This window comes from Haplochromis burtoni, unplaced genomic scaffold, assembly GCF_018398535.1.
Source record: "Haplochromis burtoni strain Fernald_Lab_line unplaced genomic scaffold, NCSU_Asbu1 Contig_130, whole genome shotgun sequence".
Taxonomy (NCBI): domain Eukaryota; kingdom Metazoa; phylum Chordata; class Actinopteri; order Cichliformes; family Cichlidae; genus Haplochromis; species Haplochromis burtoni.
The window spans coordinates 607,637-621,590 of NW_024582491.1; the positions used below are offsets into that span (position 1 = coordinate 607,637).

At 43.6% G+C, this 13,954-nt stretch overlaps 1 protein-coding gene across 2 annotated transcripts; it reads right to left on the reverse strand.

The window, feature by feature from the left end:
* Positions 1-357: 357 nt before the first annotated feature.
* On the reverse strand, positions 358-13,892 carry LOC102298872 (regulator of G protein signaling 22). 2 transcript variants are annotated; one of them, XM_042224169.1, is made up of 24 exons: positions 13,776-13,892; positions 13,658-13,686; positions 13,498-13,560; positions 13,235-13,417; positions 13,062-13,147; positions 12,232-12,347; positions 11,385-12,111; positions 11,117-11,278; positions 10,725-10,902; positions 10,032-10,154; positions 9,501-9,602; positions 8,328-8,522; positions 7,750-7,842; positions 7,079-7,248; positions 6,826-6,988; positions 5,208-5,372; positions 3,540-3,611; positions 2,858-3,016; positions 2,252-2,431; positions 1,980-2,123; positions 1,729-1,899; positions 1,378-1,477; positions 723-830; positions 358-626 (listed from the first exon to the last, which is right to left on the reverse strand). In XM_042224169.1, exons 1-24 carry the CDS (start codon positions 13,795-13,797, stop codon positions 610-612), a joined length of 3,528 nt encoding a protein of 1,175 aa, XP_042080103.1. In that variant the 5' UTR covers positions 13,798-13,892; the 3' UTR covers positions 358-609. The 2 variants fall into 2 exon arrangements, with proteins under 2 accessions (XP_042080103.1, XP_005930227.1); XM_005930165.3 differs by having other exon boundaries at positions 1,980-2,168.
* Between the last annotated feature and the right edge of the window lie 62 nt (positions 13,893-13,954).

Here is a 13,954-nt window from a genome sequence, read left to right on the forward strand (position 1 = left end):
AGTGGGATCAGTTTTAATTGTGGGAAAAACAAAAACAGTGGACACTAAATCCAATCAGAGCTCTGTCGCCGTTACAGATACAAATGTGCAGGCCGCAGCAGTCGGAGCCTTTCCTAACTAACCCATCTGGAAGAGTTCACTCTGCACGAGCAGCTCTGTGTGTTTACATTCTGCTTATGAGTCGGTGTCTCAAGCCAATGTGAAGTGCAATATTATATATCTGTTGATGGATGTTAGATGCTAAACCAAAATGTTTTTTAAAGATGATAATGTAACACTTGTTTGACAGTAACACTGTTTTCTTTGTCGATGCCAATCCCTCACGATGCAAACATGTTAATGTTGCCTTTTGTATTGTTTCACCACTGAGCTCTACGGAAGATTTAAATCTATAATATATTAATGGAGAAACTTTTTATTAAACAAATGAAATTATCTCAAGTGTCAGAGATTTGCGTTTCACAGCGTGGTGTTTGTCACACACTCTGACATACATCAGTAGCCTCTGAGCTCTCGGTTTTCAGCGCTGGCGCTCCGATGACGGCGTCGGTCACCTTCCCCTGTTAAAGTCACGCTGCATGGAGTCACTCCTCACACTCTGGTTTCACTTCAGGCTCTAACACCTCCTGCAGTTTAAAAAATAATAATAAAATAAAGCCCAGCCTGTCCTGTCTAAGACAAAACGGCTGCTGAGAGAGTGTTTCTACAATATGTCCACTCACGGTTGTATCTGTTACACTGTTTGCTGTTTGTTCTGGAGGAGCGCTGTGAGGGCTGCCGGTAGCTCTGCTCGCTGCTCGCTGACTTAATGCTACGGTTAGAAGAGGACTCTGGCAGGGGGAGGAAGACGCGGTAAAAACAGCAGTCATTAAGAATAAGAAGGGCTATTTATCTGTTAAAGACATTATGTTTAGCACTCGTGTGGACTCTGTCACACGAGTGGCTGCCGCAGACATCAGTGATGATCTCCATCTGTGATCCTAACAGCATCGCTCCTCTATACCATCCCATTAAAACACCATTTGCACTATGCTTCATTTCCATGTATCCTCATTCATTATGGCCTGGAACTGACTCGTTCACAGAACATTGATAATTAATGGATGGGCTGAAGTGGCTGTTTTGGCTGAACTTTTGCCCAATGAGACAGTTCAGACATGTGGAGCAGGTCAGTTTGACAGTACTTTGGCTTCAACTGCCACGTAATATCAAAGCCTTGGAAAATGTAGCCTGGATTTTACTGTGGGAAAAAGGCAAAATGTCATTTCATTGTTATGGTTTCCTGCATTTAATCTGAATAGTAGCAGTCAAAAACCGTGGATATGGGAGCCTAGCTGAGCTCAGAGAAAAAAGCAGTGTGTGTGCGCACGCAAGTACCTGAGGCCGTGGAGAAGGTGGTTTCCAGCTGACTCCGTCTCCTCAGCAGCACCTCCTCTCTTTTCAGACCTGCCATATACTTGGAGTAGGACCACGACAGCTGAAGACAAATGCCCAGAAATCAAGTTGCATCAAACATGATTAGAAAAACGGTTCAATTAGAGCATCGAGTTTCTCCGTTATGGTCTGTGGTCGAGACTGACGAGGCCTTGTTTGGACTTTGTGTTGTCAGGGGGTTTTGTTTTAGCATCTTGTGCTCCCACATAGAAGGATATCGTTGATTTTGGTTTAAATTCATTTTTGTGAAACACATTTTCAGCTTCGCACGACAAACACATGGCAGCTCCTCACCGTCTGTGTGGGTGTGAACAACACTCTGCTCCGTGTGCTCGACTGCTTTTTCTCACTTCTTTCTTCTGGTTCATTTGCTTCATCTCGATCATCATCATCCCCCTCCTCCTCATCATCTTCGTCATCCTCATCCTCTTCTGTAACACTGGTCTCTTGACTCTCCATGTCTTCCTGAACAAAAAGTTAGATTTTTGATTAAGTTTTTTTTCCCCCTCACAGATTTTTATGTTGTGTCGCTGTCATTTCCTCACCTGGGCTCTCCTCCTTCCTTTGTTTTTCTCTTCCTCCTCCTCTTCCTCCCTCCTTCTCTGTCTCCTTACTCTGGCTCTGTGCTTGACTCGTTTCTCCTGCAGCAGAGGAATAAGTTGCTCCTCTTGGATGCTGCTGATAAGCTCCTGAAACTCGGGCCAAAACTTCAGTAATTCATCAAACACTGACATCTACGGGCAGAGAAGAATAGCTTGAAGCACACACAGAAGAAAAAAGTCTGTAAATGTTCGACCCGCACATGCGACGCGAGTACCTGAGCCTCTCGAAAGATGTAAGGGCCCAGCTCGTGGCGTTTCTCCAGAATGTGCTGAGCCTGCTGGGGAGGAATGTCTATCTGCAGGGCCGGGGGCATGGAAGAGTTGATGAAACAGCTGATGATTGTGGAGACTTTTTGCTGGATGGTGGCATCATCACTGTGGGAATGACAGAGGTCCTGCATTCAAAAGCAAAGAGGGAAAAGGAGGAATGAAAAGTAACATGGGAACAATTCTGTGTTCCCACTGTTCCACAAATGTTTGCAATCATTGAGGAATTTTTGTACCGAGATAGGAAAACTAGGGCTAGCTTCTTTTTTTTTCCATATTCAAACTGCACATCAAGCATTTCTTACATTATTTTTGACTTGCTTTTAGAGTTGGACTCACAAATCATAGATATTGGCTCAGATGTACAGTAACACAGTAGGTTTGGCTAATAAAGACTTCTAAGCAGAGAGGGCAAAGTGTTCATTTAGAAACAGCAGTCAAATTTTAACAGACATTTCAAAGATCCACCGGTGCCTGGTTCTGGTTTACAGCTGAGGGAGACGGGAAAAGACTGAGAAAGCATTTGTTCTTATAGATATTACAAGATATTTTACCTTGTACCTCTGCACCTCTAACCAAAAGAGCACATCATTCTCCAGGAAGCCTCCCTTCGAGTAGACGAAGTCCTGGAACTGCTGGCAGGTGACAGGGTTGAGCAGGGTTTGTCGGAACAGCAGGATCTCTTTGGTGGAACTCATCCACAAGCCCTCGGCCTGCAGGGACACATGACGCAGGATTCCTCGGGTTATCTGTGACACGCCGTCCGCCATCACCTACCCCGATACAGTACAGTGTTCTCCTGTACAGCGGCTGACCTCTGAGTTCCACTCTTAGCTCACAGATACTGAGATAATGATACTCGTTATTTGCCAGTGATGACATCATGATCATAAACGTGATGGTCACAATCATGTATGAAAACGTCTTCCTGTAATCATCCTGCTCCTAATGTGAAATGTACATGTTTTATATCTGTGTCCTGCGATGAGAGGACGGGAACAGAGCTGTGTGGAAATCACTCCAAAAACTATTAAAGGAAGGTTAGTAATGATGCTTTAATCTTATTTATTCTGGATCCAATTTGAGAAAACTAACCCCAAGGCCAAAATGGTGTCTGACAAAGCCAGTGCTTAAAGCCAAGTCATGAACTAAATCGCACATGCTTTCAGGCCAGGAAATGCCTTATTTTTATCCATTTAAAAAATATCCAGCTTCCCCTGGAGGATTTCTCCTTACCTTCCAGGCTTCTTTTCTTGCTCTGCGTTGACGGTGGACGTGCTGTGAGAGCCTGCCCGCCACCTCTTGTGGCTGCCACACACAAACACAAACACGTGCAAACAGGTCAAACGTCAGAAAGGGAGTATAACTAGGAACACTTCTCAGACCTCTCTACTGCTCCCTGTTGCTGGCTGTAACCAAAGCTCTGCCTGCACTTCTTTCTTTTTTCTTTTTTTTAGACCTTTAACCTGCCCCACGTCTGCATTTCCTTCTATCTCCTCCTAGCGAGCTCTTTAGTTCCCTGATGTCATCCGTCTCAGACGACCTCGCCGTCTTCCTCGTCACCTCTTAACCAGCTTTTCCACCTTCCGCTCGTCTCCTCCTGCACGGTGTAATGCTAACCTGTGTCTGCCTCTCATTACCTAATGAGAGGATCAGTGTGACTAAACTTGATAACATAATGAAGCAGAATCCCAGGTTTATGGGTTTCCACCTGATGAGGCAACCTGAGAGAGTGACTGCAGGGTAATTGCGCATAATGGTTGCTCACGTAACATTAACGTGTGCCTGACTTCCTATATCAGTTTGCTCTCAGCACCATTACACTCCAGGAATCAAACACGTGCACGTGGTACAGCTGAAGCAGAAGATCAAAGGGGGTCAAAATCACTTCTACTCTTTTTAATCATTCAGTGTCTTAAATCTCCTGACCTTTGTTAAAGAGGCTTCTCTGCAGCATCGTTAATCTCAGTGTGCTCTGCTGACTTCGGTGACATCATGAAAGCGTATTAGAAGGCTGGATGTGTGCAAATAAACACAAGACCACTAGGAAATGTTGTAAGCTTTGCAATAAGTGATATTACAACAAATATTCAGCAAAACGGAAGAACAGTTCTCAAGTGTAGGCTTCAGGAGAACAGTTTGCATTTACTTTACGACAGATATTATATAACATGACGGAGTTTATGTACAACTAAACTCCAGAGGTCTCTTTAAGAGAATTTTCCAGGTGTTTTACTCAAAACTGCAAATATCAACATGCTGAGGTCGCTGAAGTCCAAAGGATACTTCCCTATGGAATGTCTTTACAGCCGATCCAGTATTCAAACTTTGTCCTGCTGTTCAGGGAATCACCAAAATCTGTATACTTCACTCTGGAGATTATTTTGTATTAAAGGCACCTAAAGTTTAAAACCTTTTTAAAAGTTAACTAAAGCTATCAGCAGCACGTGCACAAACTGCCATGACTGTGCAGTTTGCTGAATAGATGCCAGGTGAAGCTGAGCGACAAACGGGCCATGCTTTTGTAAAATACCTATTTTTACTACAACACGTACCAGGAATGAATGTAACCTTCATCATTAAGAACATGTTCTCAGTTACAACAGCAGCCTGCGAAAGGCAAAGAGGAAAAGAAATGGGGCTAAAAATATCTTTCAAATGCTTTCAGAGTTCACAGCAGCCAACCTGAGAAATTCCAGTTAGAATAGAAAAATATGTCCTTAGCTTATGATTGATGTAATCACAGTACTTAACTTTCGCCCTTGCACTCACAGTGTGTATAAATTCCACTGTTACTAACCATTGTTTTTCTCAAGTAATGGACCTTCAGTATAACCTGCATGAGTCAAATAGCTGATGATTCACTGGCGTCTTTTGTAAAGGAAAGTGTGAGAGTATGTCCACCTCTGGTCTGCGTTTCTGCCGTTCGATGAACTCTGTTGTGGACAGAAACAGAGGCAGCCATGTTTTCTCGATGTGATTCCTCACGACGTCCTGGATCTCCACGACGACTGGGTTTGAGAGGCACTCCAACTTCAGACGCTCAATTCCACCTGCCAAATGCAAAATCTGCACACAGACACACAGGAAAGAAGACGGGGGAGTGCCGGCTCATGGCTGCACGTGTTTGAAGCAGACTGAACGGACACGTCTATAGATTTCTATACGAGGAACACATGACGGTCGAGGTGGACGGGAGAAAGAAAAACTGCCCACAGTGGGAAACCCCACTGACAGCTCCTCTCCTTTGTGCTTCCTGCTGTGCTCTTCTTCATTCCCACAAACCCACTGCTCTCTTCATCTCCCCTCTTTCTGCTTTCTGTCTTCATGCATCGATTTGGCCGTGTCTCTCTTTTTATATCTCCTTTATAGTTTCTCTCATCTCATTCTGCACGCACACAGGCACGCGTGCACGCATACACTCGCTTCAGAAATGAGAACCAGTCATGGCACCGCGGTGGGAGTGAGCAGATGAAAGGGGGCCAATCTGTGACTGGATGACTGAGTGACTGAAGAATGAAGGGCCAAAGCAGTAAAGCTGTCAGTCTCTCTACATTGCTCACGCAGACAAGAACCAACACTGAGATGCAAGAACGGCAGCCAGGCCCGATCCTTCCACTGGAATTGGCTTTCTAATTCAAATCCTCAGTTCAAATATTTATTCTGATGGTATTTATGAGATGAGGATGACAAGTGACTAAAGAAAAAAAAAAAAATCAGACAAAAGATTCATGCCAACAAGTGCGCTGCATGCCTATCTGAACCCAAGAACAACATCAGACTATTGTTTAACTGCAACCGCTGTATGTATGCAGCAACCCAGGGATGAGACAAATGAATAGAAAAAAGATAAAATAGTGGCAAAAATATCTAACATCAACCTTTTTGCCTACAAACCTACAAATTTCACTAATAGATTCTCTCATTACAGCTAAAAAAAATCACATCAGAACCAGCGTCCTGTGACACGTAAGAAAAACAAGCATCTCTGTGGGCCCAAAGAGAAAACCACGCCAACCGCTGCATGTCCCATCTACTCATCCTGACTACGCACCACACCCTCGTGGAGTAATCTTAGAACCCAGAAACCTCATAAACGTCAGGACAGATTTCATCCTACTGTCCTCGTTGCTGGAGCTGATCATCTCTGTCTTCTTGGATCCAAAACATTCTCCTCTTCTTCTCCTTTTAATTCCAACCATGTTCTCTCATCTCCCGCTCGCTGCCAACACCCCGCTGTCAGAGCTGTCAGCGTCAAGTCTGCAGGAGTCCCGAGGAGGGAGATGGGGGAATTGTGTGAGAGCTGCAGCAGCCTCTGCTTATCAAATCTGGATGCTGATCCTCAGCTGGAGCTCAAATCCCATCTTGGAATAGTCATGTCACGGGCGGCCTGTTCCTACTTCCTCTGCCTCTGTGAGGCTTTCCCAGGAAGTTGACAATAACTCATATTCTTTGGAGTTGCTACTGAGCCAACATGGGTACGTTTAACATGGTTTTAAAATATTTAGATGGGCTGACTTACATCATTCTGTTGTTCTGTCATGGCAGGGCTGTCAGAGCCAAAGAAGTACTTCCTGTTGAGGTATCTGGCAGCAATCCATGCTGATCTCTCCTGCCTGATAGCCTTGTGCTGCCGAGGAGTCCTCCTATACTGCTCCAGATCCAGCCAGCACATCAGATGGATACTAAACAAAAGCAAATCCATGTTTCCATATATATTTCATATTATAACTGTTTATGAATATTACAGGTAAAGTCTAAAATCTGCAGTTCACCTGGCGTTCTGATTTTGTAGGAAAGACATGAAGTGCCCGATCTCATGGCGGTGACGAAGTAAGGAGCCTAAACGGTAACCACGGTAATTTGGAGACACTCTGGACCAAGAGTCAGAAGTGTGTGTAGGTGTAATAGATGAAGCAGATAGCATGGAGCTGCACTGCTCCCCCTGCAGGACAGATGCAACGAGAGGAGAGGAAGATGGAAACAGTGGGACGGATAGTGTCGAATCTAACTGACCACTTAAAGCACTTTAGACCACCAGACATTTTCACCCATTCACACAAAGAGTCATCCAGCACTTCATCACTGAAGGTCCAGTTTTAAAATGCAAGCCGAGGACAAATCCTCAGTAAAATAAAGCTTTAAAGCTAAATGATGTTTCTCCTGCAAACCATGCTTCATCCTGCCTCCTAGATGTTCGAAAGTCACCCTAAAGACCATTTGTTCTTTTTTTTTTTTTTTACCAGCGGTATGACATCATTGCAAATAATGTATCTGTGCCAAGTAAAGCAGTCTCATAGCAGTAGATAATCAACATTGTTACTAGGCAATACATTTTCACATTTATGTTTACACAGCCGTTTCACGCTCGCAGGTGTGTTTACTGCCTAATAACTCACAGTGCGAGCATTTTATAGATCTTATTACTGCTGGATGCTGATCTGACCTGCTCCAGTCGCAGCTGTGATTCCTCGTACAGGCTGCACAGTTCTCTGTACTCCCAGCTGTCAATGGAGCGCACCTCCTCCTGCACAGCTACCTGCACACACACACACAAAAACTAAGCATTAAATATTTTCACGACTGATTTATCATTTAAATCATTTTTACAGTCAGAAACACCTGAGTGTCCATATTTCAAGGTTCTGAAATGTGAGAATTCGCTGCATTTCTTCGTCTTTTATGCTTTTAAATTAAAGTGGACAGTGTGATGGACACTTTCTGAGTTGCAACTATCTAAATCCAATCCGCAAGGCTCTTTAGGAAACCTTACCCTCAAACTAACAAGCCTGATCGGTTTGATCTTTCTGGATTTCTAAACACAGCAACATAAACACTAGCACACACATGGGAAAGTCACTTTCTTGCTTGTCAAAAACCAGATGCTTATCCATGTTTAAAGCAATCTCTCCTTTAATTAGGCCTCAGTGTAATCAAACCTTCAGAAATACTCAAGGAAGCCTAGTTTCTCCACATAAACTGAAGTTTATGAAGCAGCGTGTGCTAATGCAGCGCTGCGGTTACCTGCTGGAAAGACTCTGTGTCCCTGTTGACCATCGTGGTCCACGCCTCCACCAGGATGTTCAGTGCGTGTTCCTCGACCCTGTCAAACAGCTCCTCAAACGGGGGCATCAGTCTGTCATACACCTCCCTTCTCAACTTCTCATCAACACCAAAGCGCCTCCTGGCAGAGCTGAAAAGATATGTGGAGTAAAGGAACTGAGGAGACAAGAGGAGACAAGAGGCGAGGAAAGAAGGAGTCATAAAACTGCATTAAGGTCAGAAACGTTTCTCTTCACCACCGCTGCGCTCTCTCGCACACAGTCTTCACTATCGCTCATCACTGCTGCCCTCACACCACATAAATGTCAGTCAGTTACCCCGCTTGGCCTCAGAATTATGGAAAGATCATCTAAATGTCACTGCTCTGGTGAACTAAAGGTTAACTGAAGGAAAATAGGTTTCACTGTGAGGTATTCTGGACCAGAACTGCCTGCTTTCCTCCCTGGGCCAGCTGCAGTCAGGCTGGGTGGTTCTGGGTGACTGGACTGGCGCAAAGCTGGGGGGGTCTGACTCACTTGTTTTTATGGGAGTTTAAATCTCTCGGCTTAGTGTGAGGGGGTGAAGAGGGCTGAAAGAGAAGCAGAGAGGAGAATGGGAGTGGCAAGCTAACAGATCACGTACACAAGGGCAGGTGTGTGTGTGTGTGTGTGTGTGTGTGTGTGTGTGCGCGCGCGCGTGCGTGTGCGTGCGTGTGTGTGTGCGTGTGCGTGTGCGTGTGTGCGTGTGTGTGTGTGCGTGCGTGTGTGCGTAAAAGGGAGAATAATAGAAAATCTAATACACAACCTCTGTTTTATTGCCTTTTAACTACTGGCTGCTTATTTAAGACATCTGATCTCCTCAGCTTTACGTTACTATAACTGGTAGTTTTTTCCTGGCATCCTCTCTAATTGAGCTCTCTTTATCTCTCTCAATATTTTATTATTCTTTTATTAGAGGCATATAACCAAATACACCTAAATATACAGACCCAAGATTTCATATTTCATGCAAAAACACTGCATGTGCTTCTTGTTTCCTGCAGTAACTGTACTAAAAAGCCAACATTAGCATCAAACTGAATGAATTAGTGTCATATCTTTGTGTGGTGCATACACACTGACAGTGATAACAGCTTGTGTGTTTGCGTGTGCTGACCTGTGCCTCTCTCTGCACTCTGTAAGGGTCCAGACCATCCTGGTAGAAGAGCTCACGGTAATACTGCAGGTCGGTCCAGAAGTAAAGTGCATTCACCCACAGCTGGGACAGGAAAACAGTGTGGAACACATCAAAAACCCTGTCAGCTGACTTATATTTACATGTACTTCAATCCATTAATGTGAATTTATAACGGTTAGAGCACAAGTTAGTGGTTGGGTCAAGCTTTAAAAAGAAACAGTTTCCATACATGAGCCCAGATTCTTAATCTATGTGGCACAGGGTAAAACATAAGCTACACATAATTGTATAAAGGAGAATGACAGCAATGCATTTCACAAACAAAAAGCACAAAGCACAAAGCAACCTGCCATCATCTACAGCAGCACAGCACCGTGGAGAACTGCAAACAATAGTCTTAGCTGCTCAGCTGAAGAAACTCTTTGGCACCACTTTTAAATTACCTCGAGCTTCTTTTTTTCTGCCTCATGTTCTCTAAAACAGTTCGTTAACATCTGCAGCTGTTTGTACCTGGTTTCCAGATTGTTCGCAGAAGTGTGTGAAGTATGAGCCAGCACGAGACTCAGCACAAAGAGCCTGCAGCATCTTTTCCATCATTGTGCTGCACTGTAGTTGACTTCTGCTGGACATCACCTGATGAAATACAATACAAAAACTTTAAATGCAATATAGCGTTTATATAAAATAACTAGGTAAAGCTGGAGTGAAAACTAGTTGATTTTCATTTGTTTTGGCTTTAAAATTATTTTCCCACAGTACATTGTTTAGTCACTACAAAAATCTATCAAAACAGGTGAATCCTTAGCGTGCAAAGACACAGCTTGAATAGGTTTCCCATTTGTCTCTGTTTTGTATGTTTTTAGACTGGAAAAGATGTTTGATAAATCACTTCCTGCAGTGGTTCACAAATCAGGAGATGGCAGTGGGAGAGGACCCCAGCAGGGTGTAGAGTGCATGCAGGAGGAGCATGGATGACTAGAGGGAGAAACTACCAAGTTGTACAATTTATACAAGTATAAACAAGAGCTGGCCGATACTCTCATGTTCATATTTATTTCACTAAAATCTATCTTTTAATCCTTTTTTACTGCTGACTGATAAAAACTCTGGGTTGTTTATTGTTGCTTCATGATGCTTTTGTGGGCTTGATTTCCTGCCATAAAGCTTATAAGCACATAGTAACATATATCTCAATACACCTACCTGTGTACGGACAGTATGGGAAGACTGGGGCGAGCTGATATCAGTTCGTAAGAACGTTGAGCAACAGCGAGGCTGTGAGCCCAAAGAAGAGCTGTAACACCACCCTGTCCTCAGCTCCACATCAGAGGAATTACTATGGTCTTCCTGATGGCACAGAGATGTCCAGAACCGAGGAACCCTGCAGAAAAGAGAGGGGGCATAATTTCATTAGAAGATTTAGACACATGCAAAATTATAACTTATGAAAACCCAGTTTATACAGAACACAATCAATAATTATACAAGACAACAAAATAATAAATGTAATACAGGAGTAAATGTAAAGGTCATTTTTATGGATGCATTCTAGACACAGTCACTGACATTTAGAAGATAAACACCGCAAATCTCACCAGTAGTGGAGCAGAGGCTCAGTGAGGCAGGTCTGAACTGAGCGCAGTTTGTCCTCTGTCCAGCAGGGGGAGGTAGTCAGTCCCAGTCTGGAGAGCAGCTCCGCATTCAGACTGAACTGACTGCTGCTCAGCAGGTAGCAGCTTCTCATGAGAACCAAATACCTGAAACAATACCACATTGAAAATTTATTTCACTTAACAAAAGACAATAAATTCTGCTTGAATGTTTAGAACTTTTGGAGCTGCAGAATAAGACAGGTGTGTTTACCTGTGCTTCCGCTCTTTGTCCCGTGCAGCCTTCAGTCTCTCTATATCCATCCAGAGATTAAGGAGCTTCTCTCCTGACGTTCCTTGTAAAAACTCCCTAAACTTATCCAAGCTTCCATAGAAACCTGTATCACTGCAACAAGTATAAGGGACATCTTCCTGGTTTGTGGCTCTGCTCCCCTCTTCCTGATCCTTCTTATCCCATCCACACCCCCTCTTGCCAAGTTGACGTCTCTCTTTCTCCCCCTCCAGTCTTCCTCTGTTGAGATGTCGGTTAAGGTCACATTTACAGGATCTGTCTGTGCTGCTACAGTTTGCCTGATCTCCTGACTTGCTGAAGCACTCCCAAGTGTCTGCCTGGTTCGGACCATCCGTTACATTCATTGTGTCTTTAAGCACCTGTTCAGTCACTTGGACAGCCAGGTACTCCAAGTGTTGTTCGGGAGAATGAGATGCCAGGCTACTGATCTCTTTTAGGGGTTTCTCTTTACTAACAGATGATAGCCCAGAGCAGACACCCAGCTCTGTTTGTGAGCTCTTAAGTTCCTGAGGTTTCCCACTTTGAAGGTGAGCAGAGGAGAAACCTGATGAGGACAAAGGGGGAAAGGAACACAGGCTTTCTGGCTCAGACCAGCTGGAGTAACATCTGGTTGAGTCACTGCTTTTTGGAATAAGTTGTTCCTTTTGCAGAGATGTTAGACATGTAAGATTGCGTGTGCTCATAAACCCTGAGATGTGAGGAAATAAAAACATGGGACACACATAGTTCTTATTTTTATACTCACAGGATACATACACATTTTGTTTTGCTGCACTGCGGGACAAGACATTTACTACATTAGTATTACCCGTGTTTAATTTTAAGGAACGCAGTTGAGGGGCTGACAGGGTGGTCCGAACTGAACTGCTTTTCCTTCTGTGAATACACAAGTTTGGGTCCCACTGAAGCAGAAGCTTGGCTAGTCTGGGGAAAATCACAGAGAGAGGAGGCACTGCCAGTTGGAAAATACACAAGCAAGATTTCTTAAAAACATTATTTTTTTTAATTCAGTTGAATTCAGTTTTATTTAAATACAATATCAGTTGTCTCAAGGCCCTTTTTATTGTAAGAAAAAGACCCTACAATAATACAGAGAAAACCCCACAATCAGACAACCCCCGATGAGAAAGTGCTTGGCAACAGTAGAAAGGAAAAACTCCCTTATAACAGGTAGAAACCCCTCAGGTAGGCACAGCCATGTGCCACAACTGGTGAGGCAGAGATACAAGACAAAAGATTCAAAAGAATGGCCTGTAAATGGCTGCTGTTGTATTGCTGCTTCTATGTGCAGCCTATAAGTTAGCATGGCTCTCTCTGCAGAGATTCTTGAAGCCTTTAGGCTTCTTAAAAGACGGAGAAGAGATTAGTCTCAGATCTGAAAGTAGCAATCTTAAATCGATACTTCTTTTAAAAGTTAAAACACTTGCAAACTAAACTAAAAAGAGACCCAGACTTTACTTGTTCATCATAAAATAAGGAGACAGCAAAGTCAGCATTAAGGCATCTTAGCACACTGTCTGGATACTGCAAAGAAATCACATTTCATAGGTAAAGAGAAAATGTAGGTAAAAATGAGATGAAACTTGCCTGCAAAACAAATGATTAAAACATTTCTTTCAGCAGGATTTAACACTTTACCTGTATTCATGATAACAATCACTTTGAAGGAAAAAGGGGAATCTTTCCTTTTTGATCCACTGCATTCCTCGCTCTCTGTCCAGGCACTGTGAATGTCAGGGACAAGTTCTTCAATCCAGTATAGAGATTTCTACCCCTCCATACAAACAAACATTTTGCTAGCAGCTACTTACACAGACAGCGTAATGATTGTCTATTGGGGGCATTTTGGTGAGCAGTGACGGGTCAACAGCAAGAAGCTGTGATTTTCTGTTATAAAGGGCTGATCGGATTCTTGTGGAGACAAACTCTGCCGCTCTACTCGCCATCTCAAACAGCCCCGTCTCCCGGTTGTACCGCAAAGCCTCTGGGAAAGACTGGCAAAAACATGCGAAGGTAAGAAAAACTGCTTTGAGCCATGTCAAAGTTTTGCATATCTATGTCAGGCCTACATTACCGGCGCACTTAGGAAATCATTGAAGAAGTGAGCCAGTACATCATCAGAGGCCAGAGAGCTCTCCTGTGTGAAGATCAACATTAAAACGCTTAAAAAACAAACATTCTGTCCGAGCTGTAACAGACTGGGGAAAATGTGAGGAATCTAAACTTTTACTCACAAAACTGTCCACAGTAAGGCGGAGAAACTCTTGCAAAGAGAAAGAAAAACTCAAATTTCCAACACGCTAGGTGTAAAAACATGAGTAAACTGAGATGTGTTTAAAGTGCTGCTCTTACCTGTTGAAATGAATCCACACATGCTTTTCCTTAAAAATAAAAATGGCAGACAGTACTTTCAGACGGGCTTACTCAGAAAGTCAAACTCAATCACTGTGAGTCCAGGTTGCTATGGAAGTGGACGCATTTTCAAAACACGGGGGGGCAGTAAAAGTTTAACCAGACAGGACCAGAGAAAT

Bases quoted from the DNA above. Each gene is read 5' to 3' on its own strand.
- LOC102298872 (XM_005930165.3), bottom strand. From the start codon at position 13,797: ATGTGTGGATTCATTTCAACAG. The intron at 13,148-13,234 runs GTAAGTAGCTGC...TGACATTCACAG, and splicing joins ACAATCATTACGCTGTCTGT to TGCCTGGACAGAGAGCGAGG. The intron at 1,900-1,979 runs GTGAGGAAATGA...CTTTTTGTTCAG, and splicing joins AAGGAAGGAGGAGAGCCCAG to GAAGACATGGAGAGTCAAGA.